This window comes from Molothrus aeneus, chromosome 10 (assembly GCF_037042795.1).
Source record: "Molothrus aeneus isolate 106 chromosome 10, BPBGC_Maene_1.0, whole genome shotgun sequence".
NCBI lineage: Eukaryota > Metazoa > Chordata > Aves > Passeriformes > Icteridae > Molothrus > Molothrus aeneus.
This window is the reverse complement of record NC_089655.1, coordinates 22,147,883-22,162,771: the sequence shown is the minus strand read 5'-3', so window position 1 is coordinate 22,162,771 and position 14,889 is coordinate 22,147,883. Positions and strand designations below refer to the sequence as shown.

Here is a 14,889-nt window from a genome sequence, read left to right as displayed (position 1 = left end):
AGTTGTCAGTTCTCTGACCAGGATGCAAATAAATACCAGCTCTGTCAGGCTGGCAGTTCTGCTGGACCATTAGTTTAGCACAAAGACGTTCTGCAGAGCAGGGGATGACAGCTGATCCATCACCCCCAGTGATCCAGCCCCTCCATAGAAACCTCTTCAGAATGGGCTGTGATACATATTTTTAACCCACATTATTAGGTTAGGCTTTCATAAGACACATTATCTCTAAACTGCAGGGTGTTGCAGAGCAGTTTCAGTTTATGTGACCTTAATTTGCAGATTTTTTTTAAATGCCTTTTGCAGTTTATGTGTTGGCTGCTATTGTAGACTTAGCAGTGCTGAGTTAACAGTAGAACTTGATGATCTTTTCAAACCTAAAGGTCTTTTCAAACCTAAATGATTCTATTATTGTTTCTAGAGTCAGACATGGTTAATATATGGGGGTTTATATATAAATATATATTTCCAGGAATGGTGAAGTCACCATTCCTTGAAGTGTTCAAAAAGCAAGTAGACACAGCACTTTGTGATTTGGTTTAAGGATCATTATGGTATTTGGCCAAAGATTGGACTGACGATCTTGAATATCTTTTCCAACCTTAATATTCCATGGTTTTATATGGACTTAGGCACCCTTATGAAGTGAAAAGTGTCACTGGAGCACAGCTCCAACCTGTTTTCCCTAGCACTGTGTTGTGCTCTGTGCTTCCTTGGACACTTCCTGACGGGGTTTTATGGAATTCTGTCATTGCAGCCTGCCAGGAGAACAGCTATGGGCCGGGCTGCAGGAGCATTTGTCAGTGTCACAACGGAGCTCTCTGTCACCACGAAACCGGGACGTGCCTCTGTAGCCCGGGCTGGAAAGGAGCCACCTGCCAAGAAGGTACACTTGGAAATTCAAACCCCTGACTCTGGATTTTAGGGGGGAAAAATAAAACCTGTGTTTGGGGAAAGTCCACTGGTATTTTAGCTCTCAGCTCGTTGCCCCGTGTTGTGGTTGGGTTTGGATCTGCGGTGACGTGAATTGGTCCATTAAATTAATCCGTGGCACTGTGTTGTAGGATCCCAGAGTGCACAGGGCAGAGGGGTGAAACAGCCATAAACTGGAAAGAGAGCTGATTTGGAAGGCTGATGAAGGGAGAAAACGTCCATAAAACTCCCAATTATGATGCTGAAATGAAGCTCTGTTTCTTTTCTCTGGGCTGCTTTGCTGTCCCGTGCACCAGACTGATCCTCAGCATTACCTTGCACTGTTCCAGACAGAGCCTAAATCCAGAACATGTGAAAGGCATTGAGCCTTCCAGCCTTGGCAATCAGAGCCATACATGAGGCTTAAGCACAAGCCCAGCTCCACAGAGTCTTAAGAAGAGGCTGGCAAAGAAAGGCTGCACTGTGGCTTGCACTGCACATCCTAATCCGTGCATCCCAGGCAGTAGGAAAAGTCTGTCCATCCCCATTGCAGAAGCTCCTTGTTCTGAGCCTTCCCCACAAGGTCCCTGGGGTGGCAGCAGTACCATGGAGCTGGGAATGCTGCTGTGAGTGCTCCTGGGTGAGCAGGAGTTTGGAGTCAGCACCTCCACTCAGACTCTGCCCTTCAGCATCCCAAGAGGATTGCTAGGGAAAGGGGATGAAAGCTGGCAGGGGTAGAGTAATATTTAAATTTAGCACATTCCCCTTTTAAAACGTGATATGAAGAGACCTTTTCATGAAGGATTTAAAAATTGGGAAGACACCAAACTGTTCTTGATGACATGTACCTAAATTTTTGTTTTGTCTGGAGGCCACAAATACAAAACCAAAATGAAAGTTACAAAAGCTGTTTCAAACTCAGCTTTTCTCTTCAAATACATGTATGGAGATTTCTTTTCTCTTTGAAGTGAGGAGGTAGAACAATTATGTGAGGCTTGAGGTGCCATCCTCTGGTTCCTGTGCTTTTCCAAAGTCAGATCTTGTCCCTGTTTCTGTCTTAAAGAGGTGTCACTCTAGCACATGGCAGAGCTGTGTGATGTTTTTCCAAAAAATTAGGTTCTATCCATAGAAGCTGGTTGTGATAGGAATTCATAGAATTCCCTAATTAAAATTAGGTAAATGGTGAAATGTCATCAGCCAGCTGTGGGCAGCAGGATCAGTTAGAGAAGGAGCTGTGATTTTAGGAGGAATGTACAAAGAAATTCTGAGAACAGGGAAATCAAGAACTGCACTCCCCAGTGTTGAGAAAGCTGGAAGGAACAAAAAAATGAGTTTTGTAGGTACAAACAGAAAGTCTCAAGGTTATTTGGTGAGTTACTAATTCATCCCCTACTTTGTTCCAAGACCAGCTTTACAATGATCAGAGCAATTCCTTACTGGTTGCGTCTCCATTTCTGCTTGGTTGTACCTCCCGCAGCACCTTCCAGAAGGGCTGTAAGGTGGGAGAGGTGGTGTTGAACCTGTGTCCTTCTCCTGCACCTCCTGATGGAAGGTTTTCCCTGTCTCCCCTTGCAGCCTGTCCCCCAGGGTGGTACGGAGCAAACTGCCTGCAGCGCTGCCTGTGCCACGGCCAGGCCACCTGTGACCCTGGGAGCGGCGAGTGCCAGTGTCCCCAGGGCTGGACAGGGACAGCCTGTGAGCTGGGTGAGTGCCAGTGTCCCCAGGGCTGGACAGGGACAGCCTGTGAGCTGGGTGAGTGCCACCACCCCCCACAGCCCTCCAGCACCTCGGTTCAGTCACTCTGGAAAGAAGTTCAGTTGTGCTGAGGTCTGGTTTGAGATGAGCCGGAGGAAAAAGGATGGAAAACAGCAGGTGGGGAGAAGCTAAAAAAAAAAAAAAAAATGGGGTTATTTATTCAGAAATGGGAAGGCTGAGGGGAGATGTGATATTGGAACTTGAACATATCCATGGTGCTGGAAACTTGCTAGGCAGAGGAGAGGAATAATCTGTTCTTTGTCCCTTGGGAACAGGGAAGACAGGTAATGAGCTCCATTTAAGGAGAAAGAAAGAAAGAAATCCTTTAAGAGGAAAATGGTGTATTTCTAGAGAATTTTGCCAAAGGAGGCTCCAAAATTTCCTTCACTGAAGGTTTTTAGGCCCAGTTTAGGTGGCTCATCATATTGCAGAGGCATGAGGGAGTTCCTGCTGGGGTTGCTCCAGGCTGGCCCCCCATCATCTTCTCCCTCCTGTTTCAGAGTGTGGGGATGGGCAGTTTGGAGAGGGCTGTGAGCAGAACTGCAGCTGCCACCACGGGGTGTGTGACCAGCCCTCAGGGAAGTGCCTCTGCCATGCTGGCTGGACCGGGGACCGCTGTGATGTTGGTAAGGGCAGCTCCTTCTGCAAATCCTTCATTTGAACCATCAGCCATTTCTGCCAGTTTTCTATTTTTTATCTTAAATTTCCAGTATTCTGCAGGCCAGGATTTATGCCCTCTCACCCCATCTCAGACCCACAGGGTGTCTCTGCCCAACCATGCTCTTTTTGAAATCATTTTATCTCCTACCTCTGTTCCCTGCCTGCTAAGAAAATGAAGGTATTTCTCTACCTTACACACACAAGGAAGAACACATGGAAGGGAGGGAGTTTTAAGGGGAATTTGCCAGATCAGCCACTTGCTGCTGAGTCTCTGTGGGTCATTGATGGGAGCTCAGCAAACTGGACTGGGATGGTTCAGACAGTTCAGATCTGGCACACAACCCAGATTTGACACAGCTGTTTGGCATGCTTAGAACCATCTGAATCCCTGAAATAGGGATTAAATCTCAGACACAGGTGACTTAAAACATGCTTCCACTCAGCCACTGAGATGCTGTGCTTTTAGCAAGCCACAAGAAGCTTTCTGAGGTGCTGAGGTTTTCCAAAGCCTCATCCACCAGTGTGACCTGTAAACCCTTCTCAGTGCCCACCTCCCTTTCTCTGTGGTCACTTTGTAGGGACCTGGGAGGTGGAAGCAGTTCATGGGCACAGTTCCCAGTGCTCAAACGGCTGTCCCTGTGTGCAGAGTTGTGTCAAAGCAAACAGCATCACCCTCTCCATGGACCTGTCTGATTTGCAGTCCAGGCTGTGACTCATTCTTTGCAAACTTTCCTGTGCACACTCACTAGCAGCCAGCATTAAACGCTTCTAAGATTTTTAAGATCTTCACTGATGTTTTCTGGCCATGCAGTCTGCTAAACATCCTCCTGAGCAGGAGCTCAGGCAGGGAGGATCCTGGCAGTGGAGGCAGGCTGCTCTCCAGGCAGCAGGTTGCAGGAAGCAGGACTGCTGTATGACTGACCAATGTGATTAGGCATAAGCCATTTATTGTTTACATTATACCCTATGTATACATTCTACAAACTACTGCACGTGCTAATTACATGCTTCTTGATTGGTGCTTCTATCTTGTCCATGTGTTCTGCATGCACTTCTCAGAGTATTGGTTACAGTCCAGGTGGTTCACAGCCCTCTGTTATCTAGTTCTTGAGGTCTTGGTGTTCTGTTTCTCAGCCTCTTCTTCCTTAATTTAGCAGAATTTATGTCTTGGTAACTATTGTATTTGCAGGGTGCCCCAACGAAGGGAGGAGTGATGAATGTGACTCCATGTTCTCAGAAGGCTAATTTATTACTTTATGATGCTATATTATACTAAAGAATGCTATACTAAACCATACTAAAGAATACAGAGAGGATACTTACAGAAGGCTAACAAGATAATAATGAAAACTCGTGACTCTTTCCAGAGCCCTGACACAGCTTGGCACTGATTGGCCAAAGAGTGAAAACAACCCACAGCAAAAACCAATAAAACAATCACCTGTGGTAAACAATCTCCAAACACATTCCAAAGGAGCAAAAGACAGGAGAAGCAAATCAGATAATTATTGTTTTCTTTTTTTTTTCTCTGAGGCTTCTCAGCTTCCCAGGAGAAAAATCCTGGGCAAAGGGATTTTTCCAGGAAATGTGAATGCCACAGGTAACCTTGACAAAGTCCTGAGGGTGCTGAAAAGAATAACTAGAAGCAGCCTGGCTGCTGCACGCTGTGGCCTGAACCTGGCAGATCAATGCCACAGCAGGTAGAACATTGCTGTCTCTGCTTGCCCCCAGGCTGCCGCCCGGGGTTTTTCGGCGAGCGCTGCGAGGAGCGGTGCGACTGCGCCCACAGCAGGTCCTGCCACCCCCAGACTGGAGCCTGCCACTGCGAGAGGGGGTGGCGAGGGAGGCACTGTGACAAACGTGAGTGATGAGGGGACAGCTCAGCTCGGGGTGCACGTCCCCCCAAACCCAGAGCTCTCAGCTGTGGCTGGGTATTTTCACACCCTCGTTCCACGCGGTGGGGCTGGAGGTGCTTGCAGCGGTGGGTGCATGGAGGGGGTGGCTGTGGAGTTTTTGTGGGTTTTTTGGTAAGGTTGGGAGGCATTAAATGTGTGAGATGGTATTTCTTCTTTGGATTTAGATGTTTGGTTTTTTTTATTTACATTATAGTTTTACAAACCATGAGTTTTATGGTATTTTATTTTACAAATTAAAAATGGACTTGTATTTTTTTAAGTGAAGTTTTTTAAGGGTAAACTGTCTCATTAAGAAATTATGCTTAAATTATTTCTTTTAACTTAATAACTAACTACTTGTTGTTTGTAATGTGCACTTTTTTATCTAATTACATAATACCACCCAAACCCATGAAGAAGAAGGTGAAGAAGGAGGACTAGCTTCTGCCCTAAAACCTCTATCTTGCTTTATATTTATTACTATACATTGTTAATTTAGGTCTACCAACGAGGGGAGAGAATGATGTATTTGACTCTATCTTATTAGATAGCTAATTTATTACTTTATTATACTATATTATATTAAATAATATTATACTGTACAATACTCAAGTATACAAAACAGATACTTGCTGAATGCTAAAAAGATAATAATAATGAAAACTCATTACTCTTTCCAGAGTCCTGACACAGCTTGGCTCTAATTGGGCAATGATTTAAAACAACTCATACCAGAGTCCAATCAGGCAATCACCTTGGGTAAAACAATCTCCAAACACATTCCACATGAGCAAAACACAGGAGAAGCAAATGAGATAAGAATCGTTTTCCTTTTCTCTGAGGCTTCTGTCTGCCTTTCATCTTCCCAAGAGAAAAACCCTGAGCAAAAAGAATGTAAATGCCACAACTATATTCTAAATATATAAGTTTTATATATAGATGTCGCTATAGAGAGAGACACGGTGAAAAGCACCCAGACTCCATCAGAAAGGTGTATAAGAGAGATTTATCATAGCAATATATTGCTTTTATAGTTTTTCAAGATATTTACATTTACTTAACAGACACATTCACTGCCCGTTGGTCATAAGAAAGAAACAAAGTTCTCAATAGGTGAACAGGGAGCCACATCATTCTGTGAGCCCGCTAAAGTCCGTATCTTTTAACTTTCTCTCTTCCATCACGTTGTCATGGGGATAGCCTTGGTGTCTTCCTCAAGATAGGTACAGGGCTTTCCTTATCTTCAGGAAGCCATTGCTGGCTCACAAGATCAGCACAAAATGTCTTTCCTTCATATAGATATATATATATATATAAAAATATATATTCTATATATACTGTATTCTAAATATATTTGATACTATATGTTACTGTATTCTAAAACTTTATCTCTTAAGGTTTCCACCCTGTGATATCACACACTTCTGTTCAAATTACACACTCACAATCCCAGTTCCATCATTCCGTTTTGGAAGCCTTCCCCACAGCCTCAGGTCAAACGCAAAGCGTTCCCTTGGCAGTCAGGGCAGAAAGTGTGAGATTCTCAGTGAGCAGGGTTGCAGCAGGTGGGTTTGTCCCCTCTGCTGGCCCTGACGGGGTTGGTGTCCCCTGCAGCCTGCCTGCCGGGCCGGTACGGCGCGGGGTGCGCGCGGCGCTGCCGCTGCCCCGCGGGACGGCCCTGCCACCACCTGACGGGTGCCTGCGGATGTCCCCCAGGAGCCACGGGCCACGGCTGCCACAAGGGTGAGTTCCTTGGCACAGCACAACTGCTTCCCTTGTCAGCTCCTTCATAATCTATTTATTGAATCAGAATGTGGTGGTGTGGTGCCTGAAGAGGGAGGAGACAGCAACGTGACGGGAGGGGAGCTGGCCAAGAGTGCTTGTCCCTTGCCCAGGTGGTTTGGCCAGCTCTGAGCTCTGTTTGGGCTGCTGGGGCTTGCCCTGCAGCTGTTGGGCTTGCAGGGAGCAGCCAGGGCCTGAACTGGCCCCAAATAAGCTGAGAATGTGCCAGTGGAGCCCTGCCCTGCCCACAGCCAGTAAAGCAGCATCTCAGCTGTCCCTGTCCTAGGCTATCTATTCCTGCTCTCAGAGCTCATGGAAAGGACATTTTCTGCTTTCTTAGCATGGAGTTTGGTCCCCCAAAGCTGTATGTAAAAGCAGGCTCCTGTTTTGACCCCAGCTGCCGCACCCTGATTTTGTTCCTCCCTACAAAACTCTGCCTGAGCCCTGTTTTAGCCGAAGGAGAGCCAGCAGTAAATAAGAATTGAAAGGACTGACATTGGTGTCCATTATCCTCCACCACAGGACTCTGACCCACAACCAGGGCAGCTTAATGGAAATGAGATGTAAGAATTAAATGTGGAAGGTCCAAAACCTGTAGGCAATGTGGCTGTCAGCAGGCAGAATGAAACCTGTTGATGTTTCAGCAGCTTTGCAAGTTTAAACTCTCTGCAAAAGGTAGAATGTCTTTATCCACATGCCTGGTCCCTTGGGAGTTATGCAGTTATTTTAGTCAATTTCACCTGACATTTCCCTATGATTTTTTTTCTAGTGACAAGAAAATTGTATCTGGCCCTTGACAGTTGGGCACAAATTGACTGAACAAAACAAAATCAAGCATCCAAGTAACCCCCAAGTAAATATAATAAATCCAAAGTCCCGGAGGAGAGCGTCATCCCGTAGGCAGGGATTTTATTTAATAAATTTCAGCCCGCTCTTTGTTTGAGCACTATATTTACCAAGACAAATTTAATTTATTGGTTTGCATTTCTTCTTCCCAAAGCTTGTCCAGCGGGCACGTATGGGCAGGACTGTCAGGGAGTGTGCCAGTGCTCTGCTGAGAATCAGGAATGTCACCCTGTCACCGGCCACTGCTCCTGCAGCCCGGGCTACCATGGAGCCCACTGCCACCTCCGTGAGTATATTTGGGGGTTTCTGCCTTCCTCACAGAGAACTGAGTCTTGAAGGAGCATCTGCTGGAGCTTTGGATTCGTCTGTGTCAGTACAGTGGTGACTGAGAGAAGTAGAGGCTAACTATAGTATAAAAGTTACAGTATTACAAATAAATTATAGTATAGGAAGTAATAGGGTGTTTTAATTTACACTAAAGGAAAGTAGTTGTATTATTGCAAGGAATTAATTTTAATTTTTTTAATTTAAAAAAAATTCTAAAAAAATTAATGAATAATGTTAGTTCAAAAACATAATTAATTCAATCCTTCAAATTAATTTTTAAGCCCACCAGATTTACCAGCTAAATTCTTCCCAATCTCATGCCATGCTAAAGAATGTAAAGATCATTCTCTGCATTGCATGTCTCAGCTACACCTGGATTTTGTGCAGCTCTCTCATTTCCAAATACCAAGTCCAAAATACTTCCCGAAATCTCTGCGTGCTCAAGTAAGGACAAATGGTTATGAGAAAACAACAAGCTGAAATTGGCAATAAATCCAAGTGATTCATAAAGTCCTTTCAGTTACATAGCCTTCTGAGGAACAATCAAATTAAACCAACTGTTTCTCTGGATTGAAAAACGGTGACTAGTGTAGAGGACAAAATGCCAATTGGCCCAATGCTCCATCATAAAAAATATTCCCAGATCCACATGGCTCATGCTGGTATTTTAGGACATCTGTAAAGTTGTTTTTGGTGGAATGTGGCAACTGATAAGAAACACATACCAAAGCAGCCAATAAAGGAGACAGTTAATTACCTTTTTATTTACAACTTTAATTTTGGTTTTACTCCACGGGTTGTAGTAGTCTCATTTAGAGGAGAAAAAAAGGGAAAAAAAAGATAAAGCTGTTGTCTTTCTTGCTCAATTTTTCTCTCTTTGGTGAGTGCTGATTTCCCTTTCTTGGGAATCCAGCACAGCTCTGTTTGGCTTAATTACCTTTGGGGTGGCAAAAGCCAGCTGTCACATGCACAGCTCTAGTAAGGGTTAAACCACTGTTTTTATTCCTTGAGCAGAAATAGGGGAGAGACTCGATTTTGAGATGGGCCTTTGTATTGCCATCACGTCATCACAAGTTATTCTTTAAAATATAGATTATAAATAAAATACAAAGGATTGATTCTGTCCTCCTCTGTGCATCAGTTTTTGCTGTAAGTGAGATCGAAACCTGGCCTTCAACACTGGGGCTGGAGCCATCTGAATCCATTATACATTAGATTATAATAAATGTTGTAGTAAAGCAGTAGTGGAGATCAACTATTTAACAGGATCATTTTAAAAGATTTAATCATGGTCAGCCTGTTACCTTTATGTAGCAATTTCTCAGTAGTCATTACCTGTGTGTAGCACTAAATCTCCCATTACAGTAAACATCCTCAAACTTAATTAGATACTTCAGGTTTTATTTCAGAATTTTAAAATTTAATGCTTAAACAATTACACCGAAGTTCTGATAGAAAAGATATAAAAAGACTCATTGCAAAATAAAATGAATTTTGCTGCATTCAGGGGGGATTTTTGCCATGGATTTCTTTGTAGCTGGGATTAAGCCTAAATCATATGAGATTTGAGATTTCATGGTGTTTTGTACTCTGAAAAATGTGCAGCAAATTCTTAAACACGGGTTTGCTAGATATTTATTGGAGAAATAATGAAATTATGGAAGATCACAGAAAAATACTCATCTATGTTGGTGTTGTTCCTGTCGTCCCCTGTGCCACTCATAGACAGACACAAAAATAAGAAGGAAAACAGTTAATTGTGGGTTATTTTAAGTTCAGGTCAGTGGAGGGAGAGATTGTGGGCCTGATTCTGAAGTGCCTGACTGAAAACCAAGGATGGCTGGTGTGACTTTGGTGGGAATACTCCAAGCTCCTGCTGTCCTCCCTGCAGGGAAAGCTGGGGCTGCTCCAGGGTGAAGAAGCTCTCGATGGAATATTAAACCAGCACAGGGAGCCGCTCCCAAACGGGCTCTGGTCCAGTCAACATGTGGTTGGATGCTGCTGGAAACAGTTTCTGGCAACTGTTGCTGTATTTATGAAAAAAAGGTTCAAGAAAGTATCTATAAAAGGTGTAGCTGGCTGGGAAGTCAAATTTCCAGGAGCCAAGAGCAACGGGGCTTTCATGTTCACAAATTTTGGAGTGAGGAGCTGAAAAAGTCTCTTGGCATGGTGCAGAGGAAGCAGCCAAACTAGCAATAAGGTTCCCATCACTTGTCCATAACTTGGTGGATGGGCAGATCTACATGTTAAAAGGAGTAAAAAGCAATAAGTGGTGGTAAAATTATTTTTTTTTAAAAAAGCATGGTATGTTTCTGTGACATTGACTGGGCTGGGAGTACCCAGAGCCAGAAAGATCTCACCAGCTTCACCCTGAAAGTGACAGGATGTGTCAGAAGGGATTATTTGACAATGTGATTTAATAGCATTGGTCAGAAAACCTCAGTGTGTGCAATTGCTATGGAAAGATTTAGGAGCTCTTGGTCATGACAAACCCACTCAAAGCAGAAGGAAAATCAGGAAATGAGGTGGAAATCTGGCTGCCACTCTTTTGTTCGCAGAAAAAACATAAGTTTGAAGCACAGGAAACTGTTAAATTAGAAAATGTCTTTATGAGATAACTGGTGGTGCAAGAATAGCCCTCTTTGCAAAGGCAGAGCCTACTGAAATGGTGGGACATGGTGCAAATTGCCCTCGTTATCTGCCTCAAAATTCTTCTGCAAAGTACTAACAGATGAGGTGGCCTTGTTATTGAGCATGTGCACAGTGCAGCAGCTGAACATGCCCTGCATGTGCTGCTCCTTCTCGAGCCAAAATACAGGAAATACTGCAAGGACAGAGAATTTGGGAAGGAGGAATTACTGCATCCTGTTCATGGAGCAGCTCCTGCTAGCCTTGAGCTAAGGAATAGCTCTGAAAGCTTTGCCATGGAGAAGCAGCATCTTTTGCAGCAGAATTTTTTAAAAAAAGGAGAAAATCCAAATGATGACCAAAAGGAAGAAAAGAGAAACTCACATAGAGTAATTAAATAATTGTATCTGGATGAGTCCTTAACTTCAAGTCCTGATGGGAATGAAGGGGGCGTTGCAGGGCTCACTCCTTGATGCCAGGGCTTGCACATGAAACAGATTTTGCGTCCTGGCAGATGGAAGCACTGATGACAGAGCATTCATTGAGCAGAATCTGTGTTTGGGAAGGGCTGGGGAGAGTATCTGCACGTCATAAAAGCGTGTATCTGCTTAGTCCTGAAGATCTGCTATCCTGGTTTGAGCAGAAGCCAATGTTCAGTTTTATTTTAAAAGGCACCTCTTCAAAGCTTCCCCATAAGCTCTGCCTCACTATTGAATAGTTCAGAAAAGCCAGAGATTTCTCCAGCCACTCAGGCCCTGCTTTCGTGTCTTTAGGAAAGACATGAAGTTATTTATGCACAGATTGCAAGGGATCTGTTGCTTGGAGACGTGAGCAAATATATTTTCAACCAGGTTTCTAAAGTAGCCACAGACTTTCCTTCTGACAGGGAAGAGAAGGAAGGGGTGAGCAAAAAAATGGCATTTGGAGGTAGTAGCACAAATGGAACTGTTGGATGAAGATCATGCTGCTTGAGCACCAGCTACTCCTTCTTCTACTACACAGGAAAATTAGGAGAATAATTTCTGGAGTTCAGAGGTGGCTGAAGATTCACTGGAGGTTCACTGGTGCTTGTGCCCAGCTCTTCCCCTCAGTCCCAGCCTCCATCACTAAAGATCATCCAGAAGACGTAAACTAAGCGTGGAAAATTCATTTACATCTTCCTGATCTTTTGTTCAATTCTCCTTGAATTACTTTAGCTGTCCAAAAAGTAACCAGAAATCCTCACTACCCCTGGAAAACCTCTCCACAGACAGTTTGTTGCCATGTAACACTGGCTCAGCAATCCATCCAGGTGTGGTGATTCTTGTGGTTCTTTACAAAATACGGCTGCTTTTTTTCCTCAGAGAATTTTCTGGCTTTGCATTTAAATAATGTTCCTCAAGTATCTGTCTTCTGAGGAGGTGTCTTCTGAAATTCTGTGGACATTTTCATGGTCTTCCATCCACAAGGTTGGAAGGGAACTTAAAGCCCATCCAGTTCCAGGATGCCCTGCCATGGGCAGGGGCACCTTCCATTATCTCAGGTTGCTCCAAGCCCTGTCCAGCCTGGCCTTGGACATTTCCAGGGATGGGGAATCCACAACCTCTCAGGGCAGCCACTAACAATGCCAGCTCCAGTTTGCAGGGAAGGAGTAGATTATAGAGGAAACAAACTTTCTCCAACTTACACATTTTAAGAAGACATGACCTACCCTATATCCATGAAACAGCTGCTAAAAGAGGCAGAAATGGCTCACAGCTTCTCACTGACTTGGACAAACCAGGTGGCTGCTGCCCAAAGGAAGAGGGAGAATTACCCATCTCTCCTGTGTAGGAGGGAAAGAGGGAATATATTCATTTGGAACAGAAATCCCAAGAGGAAAACCTCTGTAGAATGGGGCTTGCTTTTCTCGCTACTGTCACATAAGGGGAATGGGAGAGCACAGAGCCAGGAGCAGCAGTACTCAGTCCAGCTCTCCAGGATTTGACAGTGCAATCAGAGCTGTCCCAAGGGCACTTTGTCCAAGGGAGCCACCTTCTCCTCAATGCCTACTACTGGCCCTCTGAAAGTGAATAACATTGGAAAACGAAAATCAAACTTTGATTGAAAGCAGGAAAGTGCATAAGACACGAAATGCAACAGGCCCAGTAGCAACCTAACCTAATTGCTGGGTATTTTTTTCTTTTAAAACAGAGTGTCCAGAAGGTACTTATGGTTCAAACTGCCAAAATCTCTGTAAATGCATGAATGGAGGCCGCTGTGACCCCGCGTCAGGAACTTGTGATTGTGCTCCCGGTTTCATCGGAGCCAACTGCACCAAAAGTAAGCCAACATTCATGTTCTGCTTCTGTCAAAACACAGCAAAGAGAATCATTTGCATAAGAGCTTGTCTGAAGAAAAACAGACAGATCCCAGCTACCTCTTCCTTGAATTGTAAATCAGGATTCCAGCTTTGTAAAAAAATCTCTTGCAAAATATTTTCCCTCACTCCTGCATGCATAGAAGCAAGGACACTTACCCCAGGATTGCAACCTGCTTGCCCAAGTTTATTTCTAGAACCAGCTCAGCATGAATTGCTCAAGTTCCTTCTTCCTGTCCAAAATTTCGAGGTTGAGAAATTATCTCAATATTTTGCTTCACACTATGGTGCCATTAGTTTCAATAAATGGGAAAAAGATCAAGTTTTGTCATGGCAAAACTGGTAAAGACTCCATGGCAACCCTACTGTTACTTCTCTGTTTCACAGCTAAATGCTGTGGCTGAATTTCTGTGCTGCTTCCAAAGCTCTGGTCTCTGTGAAGTTCTCTTCAGCTTATTCATAGAGAGGCAATGTTTGAATGTTTGGCTGCCCATAGCTTTGCACTTCATTGCTGGGCAGCATCAGTATTAAGGAAGAAAAGATGTTTTAAGCTGGAAGGATGAGCAGCTGATATTTCTGTAATTCACTCTTCAGATAGGAAAAACAGTAAATATTCCATGTGAAATCGTGGGTTATATTTATAATCACAAGTTTATTATTAATTATTATAATCACAAGTTATTTATAATCATGGGTTATATTTATAATCACAAGTAGTCTCAGAAGGTAAAGCAGTCGTGTCTTTGGGTGGGTTCTGGCTTCATGGTTGATGCTTTGAAGTGCATTAGGGGGAATAAAAACAAAGCCAGCTCTTCCCCTAAGATTGTAGCTATGTTAAAAATGAAAACTGCCATTGGATGCTGTGGGTGTTTAACAAATCCTGTGTTCCCTCAGCCTGCCCTGAGAGCTGGTATGGGAAGGACTGCGCCCAGCCCTGTGCCTGTGGCAAAGGCCAGTGTGACCCACGGACCGGCGAGTGCACCTGTGCCCCCGGCCACACGGGACCTGCCTGTCAGCAAGGTAACAAAGCAGGACCAGGTCACCTCCCACTGGGTGACACACTTAAAGTACCCAGCAAATAAACCCAGTGCCAGGCATTGTTCAGAGCCAGGGCCTTTGCTGATAAGGCTGCGGTTTGGGGCACTCAGACTCTGTCCCTCCTTGCTCCATCACCCAGCCTAATCCTGCCCACACCTCCCTGCCACCCTCTGGGGCACTGGGTTCTCCAGGAAGCTGAGGGGCTATGTCAGGACAGAGTGTTTGGGTGAAACTGATAATAATAACCATGGAAACTAATAATAATAATCATGGAAACTAATAATAATCATGGTGATGTCCCACCACCCTCGGGAGACCCTAATCACTTGGGATATATGTGTTTGTATTTATTCCCTGTCACCTTCATCCTTTCCTTGGGGTGCTAATTTTTGGGTTTTTTCAAACTTTGTTAATTCTCTGTAGTGTGTCCCCAGGGACAATACGGCCCCAGCTGCCATGGGAGGTGTACCTGTCAGAATGGTGGCATCTGTGACCATGTGGAAGGCAACTGCACCTGTGGGCTCGGCTGGACAGGAAGATCCTGTGAGGAAGGTGATTTCCTGCTTCCATGGCAGTGGATTTGGACACTCAAACTGGGGACACTGGGTTTGCAGTGTCCCCAGACACCCACAGACAAGGACAGTTTCAGAACTGCCCCTAATTAGAGCTTCAGGTCTTTTTTCAAGGATAGTTTTCCTCCTGAGTTCTGCT

At 44.4% G+C, this 14,889-nt stretch overlaps 1 protein-coding gene across 1 annotated transcript in view; it reads left to right on the top strand.

Annotated features, from left to right (window-relative positions):
• The window catches only part of LOC136560712 (multiple epidermal growth factor-like domains protein 6), a 191,509-nt gene that overhangs the window by 165,517 nt on the left and 11,103 nt on the right, over positions 1 to 14,889 (top strand). Inside the window, exons 25-33 of the mRNA XM_066556710.1 lie at positions 755 to 883; positions 2,485 to 2,613; positions 3,165 to 3,290; positions 5,056 to 5,184; positions 6,834 to 6,962; positions 8,002 to 8,133; positions 12,975 to 13,103; positions 14,035 to 14,160; positions 14,602 to 14,730. Coding sequence (XP_066412807.1) covers positions 755 to 883; positions 2,485 to 2,613; positions 3,165 to 3,290; positions 5,056 to 5,184; positions 6,834 to 6,962; positions 8,002 to 8,133; positions 12,975 to 13,103; positions 14,035 to 14,160; positions 14,602 to 14,730 — 1,158 coding nt within the window. The remainder of the gene's footprint in view (positions 1 to 754; positions 884 to 2,484; positions 2,614 to 3,164; positions 3,291 to 5,055; positions 5,185 to 6,833; positions 6,963 to 8,001; positions 8,134 to 12,974; positions 13,104 to 14,034; positions 14,161 to 14,601; positions 14,731 to 14,889) is intronic.